The sequence below is a fragment of the Dysidea avara genome, chromosome 12, assembly GCF_963678975.1.
Source record: "Dysidea avara chromosome 12, odDysAvar1.4, whole genome shotgun sequence".
In the NCBI taxonomy this organism is placed as follows: Eukaryota; Metazoa; Porifera; class Demospongiae; order Dictyoceratida; family Dysideidae; genus Dysidea; species Dysidea avara.
The window spans coordinates 2,930,351-2,941,507 of record NC_089283.1 but is presented as its reverse complement, the minus strand read 5'-3'; the positions used below and the strand labels follow the sequence as shown (position 1 = coordinate 2,941,507).

General features: G+C 36.0%; 1 protein-coding gene and 1 long non-coding RNA gene across 3 annotated transcripts; both read right to left on the bottom strand.

The window, feature by feature from the left end:
- Nucleotides 1–367: 367 nt before the first annotated feature.
- Nucleotides 368–4,340, bottom strand: LOC136240508 (uncharacterized). The gene is made up of 3 exons (XM_066031501.1): nt 4,101–4,340; nt 849–1,205; nt 368–792 (listed from the first exon to the last, which is right to left on the bottom strand). Exons 1-3 carry the CDS (start codon nt 4,156–4,158, stop codon nt 605–607), a joined length of 603 nt encoding a protein of 200 aa, XP_065887573.1. The 5' UTR covers nt 4,159–4,340; the 3' UTR covers nt 368–604.
- A 2,012-nt stretch (nt 4,341–6,352) lies between these two features.
- On the bottom strand, nt 6,353–7,041 carry LOC136240922 (uncharacterized). 2 transcript variants are annotated; one of them, XR_010694025.1, is made up of 3 exons: nt 6,805–7,041; nt 6,673–6,754; nt 6,353–6,418 (listed from the first exon to the last, which is right to left on the bottom strand). It is a non-coding gene; the product is annotated as an uncharacterized lncRNA (long non-coding RNA). The 2 variants fall into 2 exon arrangements; XR_010694026.1 differs by lacking the exon at nt 6,353–6,418 and adding an exon at nt 6,573–6,607.
- Nucleotides 7,042–11,157: the final 4,116 nt, after the last annotated feature.

The following is an 11,157-nucleotide window of genomic DNA, read 5'->3' as shown; positions in this document are numbered from 1 at the left end:
TATAGGGCAAATGTAAACATGATATATGAGCTCAGCTCAGTCAAGCTAGTATAGTATGATATTTACACAGTAAAGTTTAGTAAGAATGGTGAAAGTTTGTTTTATAACTTAATTGCTATTCTTTGCAGTAAATAGATGGTTTCAGTTACTTTCAGAGAATTCTTTAGATTGGTCAATAAAACCTTTGACGTTTCTTTGAGGATTACCAAACAGAATATATGTATTAGTCAACTGACAAGCTTCTCTGTAGAATGTATTGAAACCTCACACTCAAGCACAGTTTCTTCCCAAGACCATCAACGCCATAGCAACTCATAAAATGCATGCATCATGTCAGATATTGAACAAGTTAACATGTATAGCTGGAACTAGTATTATCATTATCATTAGTATATATATAATATGTGTTGTTGTGTTATCATGTCAGATTGAACAAGTTGCTGGAGCTACATGCAGGTATAGCTATAAACTGTATGTAGTCAGTGTAATTGTCAATGTCTATATATACATCAGTGTTATGCTTTAAAATTTATAGTGTATAGATATAGCTATGTATACGTATGCAATCGTATGGAGTCTAAGTAGGAGGATAGGTTTAGTCGTTCTACAATGTTCTTTGTCTGAATTTTGCTATTAATAGTTCATTGTTTAGTTGACTCTTTTGTTTCATCCACATCACCGCAACATATCCAGTAACAATAGCTATCACTAACACTACAGCTACCACACACACTGCAATAACAATGTGAAAGTGAACATCATCAGTAGTGTCCTTGTTGGTCCCAACTGGATCTGTAGACAACACATAAGACATACACAAGTGTTAGTGAGGTGACTATATAACTTACTTGATGTGGGACTGGGTCTTTGAGTAGAACTGAGTTTAAGAGTGGGAGTAGTGAGTCTTACAGTGGATGATGAAGTGAGAACAGAAGATGCCAGTGTGGAAGATGATGAGGATAAAAGTGGAACACCTGTTTTATTATTACAATATGGTGTGTCACAACATAGCTGATACTGGTCTGATGTTGTAGTGTTCTCACATGGAATAATGGGATTTGTATAACAACTATATATACAAGAAATATGGGTGGGATTATCTGGATCCACTACTTCACAATGTACACGACAGTACTGATCAATATCAGGATCAATATCACATGTTCTCAGTACAGGTCCATCAGTCCACATACATGGAACACATTCTGGGAAAGAGAATACGGTAACGTGTATAAAAGTTTGTGTTAGCTATATTGTACATGTATAAAAGTTTACCAAGTATACGCATTATGGCATATAATGCATAAAGCTACACACAATTCCTGCTGGCTGGGATGTGACAATTAAGTACATAGATGCATGCTAGTGTATAGAGGCATTAAACTGTAAAGTTATGTTCAAGCTGCATATTTAATAATGCTATTCTGGTCTGTTTAGCAGCTACCATCTGCTCTTGTATCAAGTGACAATATCAACTGCTCAACAGAATTATATGATGCAACTACACAACCAATGTGTTACATGCATTGATATTTGATATTTACATGTAAATTCAACCACATCGGCTAAGGCAGTATAAAATGTCTGTGTATATAGTTCCTTTCTTGATACCAAACAAACTTCCTTTATCTGTTGCATACCATGGAATATGAGATAGAGACAGTGTGTACATGCAATTGTATTTTCCAGCATTCGTGTATATATATATATATATATATATGTATATATATATATGCATATGTGTGTGTGTGTGTGTGTGTGTGTGTGTGTGCATGTCAGAAATGCTATTGAAATGACTGAGGCTGCACATGTAGCCAGGTTGACTTTATACACAGACAAATAACTTCAGTGATTTGATATTCTAGAAACACACTAACATAGATTTGCCACGAAATGAGATCTAAAACTTTCTCTGCTAAATTTACTTAAACTGACCACATTGATTGAATTCCAACATCATGATTATTAGATATAACACTATTAGATTAAACTGAAACTACATGTGTATGTGTAAAAGCTATGATATGCTACATGCAGATATGTATAAACATCCGGGTCTATATGATTTAGAAATACAAACTACAGTCATTCCTAGCTAACTGCAACTCCTTTGATAACTTCACATTTTTATTTAGAGTATTACCTAAATTTCTATGTAATTCTACACTGTAAATTTAGAAGTTTGAAGTTCATATCAAAATAGCCACAGGAATTAGCTATCTCAAAACTACTCCTTACAATATTCATACATTTGATTTCAGTGTACACAAGACACCTACTTAGGAAACACTACCCGTTGCTGTCAATAGTAGCTACAATTACAAGTGCTTCCCTTAGTAACTGTATACATTATAATGACTCCCATGCATTCATGTATGCATATGGCTACATTAATATCATACTACTATAAGTATTTTGTAGCACAGTATATAGCCAGCTGTATGTAGCAACTGGCATGCATTGGAGCACGTTGTATAGCTATAACATGATGGTTATAGACAGTATTGGGAGTAACGCGTTACGTAATATTATTACTTTCGTGGTACCTAAGTAATATAACGAAATACGCTATAAAAACAGGTAATATAACTCAAGTTACTTTACTTACAAATGTAACGCGTTACCTAAGTAATATAGTTACTGTAACAAGTCTAATATTATGTAATATTATTACTGCAAGTAACGAAGTTACTAATCTCATTAGTAATCTACTGAGTAACGCCTAGCCACTACAAAGTAATGAAGCATACTGAATGAAGCTTATTCACCAGCTACTTGCTTATAATCAAGATTTGCACATTGCCCAACAGCGAAATCATGTCACGTGATAAGGTGGTAGTTTCACATGTGACAGCTTAAGGCTGTGGACACAAAGTAATATAATATGTAATATTATTATAGTTACTTTATTTTATGGGTAATATGTAACTGTAACTAAATAGTTCAGTTACAAGTAATATGTAATATGTAACTAGTTACTTTTAAAAAGTAACTTGCCCAACACTGGTTATAGACCAGATATATTTTATTTGACAACTTCAATCATCTGTGTCAGATAGATTCTTGGCAAAAAAATTTGTAGCTACAAATTCTAGATCTGTATAATTCAGATGGATATGGGAAATTTAATGATACCATCACGAGTGTTACCAGGCACTGTGAGAAGGTTTCAGTTTAAACAGCTGTTTGCTAGGATATTACTTTATGTAATTAACTTTAATAACAACCAAAGCTTCTTCTAGACCACAAGATAGATAATGTTCAAAGCTAATTTATTACAGCTAGTCCTAAGAAGTAAACTACTATCTTTTACTAAGGTTTGTAATAATTTGCCATACATGCTAGCAAAGAGGCACAGCTCATGTAGTTTGGATTAAATTACTCATTGCTAATCACGAGCTATGCAATATAGAATCCATAAAATTTGATGATTACCTAAGGCATGCAAAAATGTAATCATGTAGTCTGGTAATACGACACCATGCATGCACACAGCTACATAAAACATGCTAATACTATATAACTGCCAAAGCACTTGTCATGCATGGATATCCACGACGTGCTTCACTACCAAATTTAATTAATGGCAAGCCATCTAGCTATAATTATAACTGCACAGCTGAAGTAGCTAGCTACATACAGCTGCTGTGCTAGCATTGAGTGTTACACAACATATGGCCGTGCAGAATAGACTACAAGTGACTTGTGTAACTTAGTACACCCTACGTAGCTAGCTAGCTTTAGGTAGCCATAGCTACTCTCTAGATTTGAGATCACAGATGTGGGACATGATGTGTATGCATGTATGGTGCACTGCCTGGCATGCAGATAATCAATCAGCTCTGCAGGCAGCTAAAACAGAAAACTCAAGTTAGATCCAAACTAAGTTTTCTGTTTTATCTAAGCCGGTTTATCATTAATTTGCTCTATCAAAGGAGTGAGTACAATACTGAATAGCTATACTCCCATAGTTGACAATGTGTTAAAGTTTCACTCCCACCTCAGCATAGCTATAGCTACCGTGTATACAGGCTACACAAATTATCACTGCCCGGCACGGACAGGCCTCAGTGATACTGAGCTACCTACTAACTGCTCACCTGACAGCTTCATCAACACGGTACACGTGCACAACGACAACAAATAAACCAAATTCATCAGTGTCCTCTCGCCAACTGGGAGTAGCTACTGGGCGGAGAGGCTCCGCACTCTGCCCTTCGGACTGCCGGATTAGTTACTTTATCTCCTCTACAGCTACGCCAGTAGCCACGATTGTGTGGTAGTTGTTTCACAAATATTGATATATTCTCCGTGTATGGCTGCTATATTCATTCCTGACGTGTGCCACTGCCCACTAGCTCGTGAGAAAGGCACGACTAGGAAAGGTAAGCACCCCTTACAAAATGCGCCGGGAATTATAGTTGCTAAGCGCACTTCGTTTGTTAGCGCCAGTGACCGAGCGCCAGACCATAGATGGCCAGACGGGACGTACAGTATTATCAGGGATATATAGTACTTGTAAACTTACTGCCTAGTGGTCTATATTATCAAGAGTATATAATGGGGGCCTATGGTAGCTATCAGTTCACTCTTGATGGTATTATATCAGTATCATGAACCACGATAGTGGGTTCATAAGGGATCGCCCATGTTTTTTTTTGTTTTTTTTGCAAAAATCCTAATAGAACGCACACCTAAAAACTACCTTGAAAAGCATCCTTCAACTCAAAACAGCCCTCTGGTAGTTCTTTGCAATGAGTATAGGCCCACTAGTAAGTATCAAGTGAAAAGGAAACAGGATGTGTATTTCTGAGAAAACTGAAATAGCTATGCCCATTTGTTCATATTGTTCTTATTATTCTTTCACAGGCATAGCGAAGTTTACAAGGAGAATCCTGGGATAAAAAGTGGCAAGGCTTGCTGAATAGTCTGGTTATGGCCAAATTAGTGTAGCTACCAACTTATGGAAGTGGACTGAATAACTTGTTCATAGATGTAATTAATGATGCTGGTCTTGAGCAGTTTGTACAGTTTCCAACACGTCAGAATAGTGTATTGGACTTAGTATTTTCTTCTTACCCAAGAATTTCTGATCTTGACGTTGTACCTGGTATTTCTGATCATGATGCTATAATATTTGATTTTGACATAATTCATAAACCAACATCAAGTAGAAACCAACACAAAGTTGCTTTATACCATAAAGGAGATATTCAATCAATAAAAGATGATATCATAACCTTTAGAAATGCTTTCCTGCTCAGTAACCCTCAGTCTAGATCTGTTGATCAGCTATGGCAAGAGTTTACACTGTGAAAAAGGTGGGATATAAGATGGTATTTCCAGTGGCTTATTGAATACAAATAAGCCTTAATATAAACCCTATATTATACTCATGTTATACTTTAGTATAATGCATGCTATATTATTACATATATGGTTTCAGTTTATTTACCACATTACTTAAAATAGCTTATATCAAATATAATGCCCACACTATACCATCACATATATGGTTTCAGTATGTTTAACACATTAACTAAAGCCTTACATGTGATTGTTAGTATAATACAGGTTATATCAAGCTTTTTTTTATTCAATAAGCCACTGGAAATACCATCTTATATCCCTCTTTTTTCACAGTGTTAAGCAAACAGTTCACAAGGCTGTTCTTGATCATGTTCCACACAAAGTAAATAAATCAAGTAATAGACTGCCATGGATAAATAGACAAATGAAAAAGGATATGAAAGTTCGAAAACGTTTGTACAACAAAGCTAAAAGAACCGCTTTAGAATCTGATTGGGATGCTTATCGTAAATTAAAGAATTCTATAAATTCGAAAGTGAGAGCAGCACACAATAACTATTACAGCAGATTATTTAATAACTCCTTCAGTGGAAATCGTCGACAATTTTGGAAGTACATCAGAGCCAAAAAACAAGATAAACATGATATTCCGACATTACTTATAGGTGACCAAACAATCCATCATGCAAAAGACAAAGCAAATGCTTTGAATAATCACTTTAAATCTGTGTTTACAAAGGAAAACTTGTTAACAATGCCTACTATGGATAGCAATACTGAAGTACCCAACATGCCTGATATATCTATCTCACAATCTGGAATACATAAGTTACTTATAACACTTGATACAAATAAAGCTAGTGGTCCAGACCGCATATCCCCTTACATCTTGAAGCATTGCGCAGATGAAATAACACCAATTTTACACATAATTTTCAATCATTCTCTGTCAACTAACTCATTGCCATCTGATTGGTTAAAAGCCAATATATGTCCAGTATTCAAGAAAGGTAACCACAGTAGTGTTAATAATTATCGTCCCATATCTTTGACCTCCATTTGTGCAAAGGTTATGGAACACATTATATATCATTCCATCATCAACCATCTAAACGAAAACAACATATTAATTGAAAATCAACATGGGTTCAGATCTAATCATTCATGCATAACTCAACTAATTACTCTTACAGAAGACATGTCCTTTGCTCTAGACCATCAGAAACAAATAGATATCATCCTATTGGATTTTCCTAAAGCATTCGATACAGTACCACACCAACGCTTAATGACCAAACTAAGATATTATGGAATTAATGGCAGTACTTATAACTGGATCCAAACTTGGCTTACCTAACGTACTCAGTGTGTTGTTTTAAATAGTGAATCCTCTAGTCCAGTGTCGGTAATGTCTGGGGTACCACAAGGCACAGTTCTTGGACCTCTAATGTTCCTATTGTATATAAATGACATAACTAAAAGACATCAACTCACCACTCCGCCTGTTCGCTGATGATTGCTTGCTTTATAGAGTTATCAATAGTGTAGAAGACATCAACAGACTTCAAGAAGATTTAAATAAACTGTCAGAATGGGCCGATACTTGGCAACTTAAGTTCAATATTAGTAAATGTACAGTTATACGTTGCACGAGATCCTTATCACCACTCACTTACGACTACACACTTCACAGTCACATACTAGATATATCTGATCAGCATATGTACCTAGGAGTCTTAATTCATAAATCACTATCTTGGTCACCTCACATATCAAATGTTGTCAATAAAGCATCTAGAACACTCAATTTCTTAAAACGCAATCTAAACAAATGTTCAAAACAAGTTAAAGAATCAGCTTACCTAACAATGGTGAGACCACAACTAGAGTATGCATCTGCTGTCTGGGATCCCTACCACATTGGAGATATTTCAGAGTTAGAGAAAGTACAACGAAGAGCAGCGCGCTGGGTGTTGAATGACTATGGCAGATTCAGTTCAGTTTCTCTAATGTTAGATCAGCTGAAATGGCCTACATTACAAATTCGTCGGAAATTATCTAGGTTACAAATATTGCATAAGATACACTACCAACAGTTATCACTCCAAATTCCTCATTATTACTTACCAAAAACAAAAACCAACAAGACAATACCACCATCTTCACTATATTTTACCTACCTCATCCACCACGGCATACCAAAACAGCTATTTCTCAAGAACAATAAACGAGTGGAACATACTACCAACTGATACAATTGAAATTGCAGATACTGATCTATTTACAGCTAGACTCCAATCATATTATTGTACCTAATGTATTTGTTTATGTGATTCCTGAGCACACCAGCAGGGCTGACTGCTCAGTAAACAATAATAATAATAATAATAATAATAATAGATCATTGTGCGTGTCCATGACCTATGTTTCATTTCGTTTTCAAATGGAAACAGCCCAAACCGGGCCGTTCTTGCCAAAGCGCTATTACGCTCGAGAAGCCATACAAGATCGCGCTCAAAGTTAAGTCATAGACCGGTATATATTATCTATGCCGACTATGGTTAGGCCACTCCAATTTGTTTTTATGTTTCTGGTCATCTGAAGTTTAGTTTTAGATGCGGGAGGGCGGAATTCAGCAATAAAGCAACAATGAGGTGACTGCTCAATTAGAGTATTTTTGTGATTTACTGACTGTTCTATTAGAGTATACTGAGTCGATCCTACTATGCACTCTGCCCATTTCTTGCAGGTTTTCACTGATAAAAGACATTATAGTGACACATAAGCAGTTAGATTTAGCATGTTTGTAGCAGCCCAATATTTGTCTCTGAAATCCAGCTTTTCAAAAATCTGATGCGGGCATATTCCCCATGTATTTCTGAAATTTCACTTTCTGTAAAAAAGGATGCGGGCGGTGGACCAGAAACATAATTACCAATTGGAGTGGCCTTAAGTTATTTGGTGTGCGCTGCTTGTGGTTAATTTATTAAACTCAGTATAGGCCAGGAAGCTTAATCTGGGCTGATGACTTTGTTGCAAGGTGGTTTACCGCTCCGTGATTATTGTACGTGGGCGGATTAAATATTCTAATAGAGCAGTCATGTAAATACTCTAATAATGCAGTCAAGTGTATAGCTAACAACAATCCTTGCACTGAATTTGACAGCTATTAAAGGCACCAGTAATGTAAATTGTAACTCAGACTCTCAGTCTGTTTGCACATTGCAATTTGATCAGTTTCATGTTTGTACTGAAACGTTGACGGCATTACTATGCAGAATGCAAAATTACACTATTCACCACAGCCTTCATTATCAATTTTAAAAATCCATGTTAATTTGTACACATGATATTGTAGTCAATAGTGTGAGAAGATATTGCTGAGGAGATAATATGTTCCAACAACTTGCAGCAAATACTAGTCAATGATATAGGTCTATAGTTTGATGAGTACACAGGCCTTTCTTGTATATTGGTGTTACATATGTCCTCTTCCAGTCTGAAGGGAGATGTATATAATGCAGTCAATTTAGTTTTTTTTATTAAGGCTTTACAGCGCAAGTGCTGAAGATCTGTAGGACACCTGGTCCTACAGCCTGTTGAAAGTTGTTACAGAAAGTGTGTTCGAAAAGGTGGAGAAAGGAGAAAAAATTGTATAACAACAATCCTTGCACTGAATTTGACAGCTATTAAAGGCACCAGTAATGTAAATTGTAGCTCGTATTAGGAGACTCTCAGTCTGTATGCACATTGCAATTTGATCAGTTTCATGTTTGTACTGAAATGTTGACGGTGTTACTATGCAGAATGCAAAATTACACTATTCACACAGTCTTCTTCATAATCCATTACTGAATTAATAAAAAGTACACTAACTAGATGAATAAAAAAGTGGAAATTTTAAAATGGGAATAGGGATCATTGAAAAAGCCACAAAATAAGAAGGGATCGCTGGGGTGGTAATGTAAACCACAAATCCCTATTTTGACTCACTTCAAAATGACAGAGCATGTAAGTAAAGATTTATGACAGAGAGTCAAAATAGGGATTTGTGGTTTACATTACCACCCCAGTGATCCCTTCTTGTTTTGTGGCTTTTTTTCAGTGATCCCTATTCCCATTCTAAACTTTCCAATTTTTTATTCATCTTCTAGTATAGCGGTGGACTGAGTTTACCAAACAGTGTGTTTACAACCAGAATGCACTACTGAATTAAGTTTCTGAATAATATTCTTTTTTGTTTTGGAAGGAAGCAAAATGCTGACTACATCCAATGAAAAAAAAGGATAGATATAAAATAGTTGGGGGATATTTACAGATTATTAACTAGAGTGTGTGCATTTATTACAAGGTCTTTGTCATAGGGTAGATTGTTCCATTCTTTAATAGTTCTGTAAAAATAATTCATTTGGTATTTTGTGGTGTTGGCTGCTGGCAGTATAAGTCTGAGTGGCTGGTATGTCTTGTGCTGTTGGATTGTGGTAGAAAGTAAGTTGGGCATTTGTAATGCTCGCTCCTGCTGGTGAATAATTCTGCAAAATAAATGCTTTACGCCTCTGTTCCAGTGTGGTCCAATTAAGATTAACTAGCATTGTTGTTACACTACTCTGAAAACTGTAATCTGACTGTACCTATTTCGCTGCTCACCTCTGAACCATTTCAAGTTTGTAAATTAAGTTTTGTTGATGTGGATCCCAGACTTGACTGGCATATTCAAGAATTGGTTGCACAAGTGTTGTGTAAGCATCTGATTATACCTTGCCGTTACATTTACTTAGATTTCTTTTTGTAAAATTCAACATCCTGGTGACTTTGTTTGTAATGTTATTAATGTGAGGTGCCCATGAGAGTGAATTGTCTAGAAGTGTCCCTAAATACTTGTATGTGTTGCTGGATTTGATGGTCTGGTTGTTTAATGTATAGTTATTTATGAGAGGTAGATGACATCTCGTAAATCTCAGTAAGACACACTTGTTGATATTAAACTTCGTCTGCCACCTCTGTGTCCATCTAGAAATTTTGTCAATATCTTTTTGTAGCAGAACCATGTCGTCTTCATTACTAATTGTTCGGTAGACAACACAATCATCCGCAAAAAGTTGAATAGATGACATTATTCGTTTTCATCTTACAGTAGATTGTGTTGGTCCATTAATCATCACTAAGGTGGAGAATTTGGCAATCAAGTATCTACCTCGAAGTGCTTCAAGAGTTTTCCTGTACTGTGCTCTCCTAGCATTTCCTTAACTGTTAAGCATTGCAAACTAAGTCTGTTGGCCAACATCTCTCAATCAACTGATCCTATCTTTCAGGAATTAGCTCTACAACTTGATTTTGGTTCTGGAATGCTTCAGATTAATGATAAACATCATGGAATTCTCACTCAAGCCAGAGTACAGTTAAACTCCATTCCTTCTGCTAAGAAACTTTACCATGCTTGTAAGAAAGTTGCAACTACTGAGGAAAAGGCACTGTGTACACAAAAGCTATGCTGCTTCCATCAACTCACTTATTATGGAACAGACTGTTACTTGGATTTCATCGAGGCCAACTTTCGTTCTTCCTGAGAGCCTCCTCTGATACTCTCCCAACCCCAATGAATTTACAACACTAGAAAATTCAAATAAGTTCTAATTGTCAACTCTGTAACTGTCTTCTACTTACGTCTGCACATATTTTGAACAGCTGTCCCATTGTACTGCAACAAGGCAGATACACCTACCAACATGATCAAGTCTTACTTAGTATATTGTGGTGATACCAATGCTTTTACTGATTTAAAGATTACAGAGCTTGTTACACTCCCATATCTCCCTTAAGAGTTGATATTCAATCTTACTAGACTTC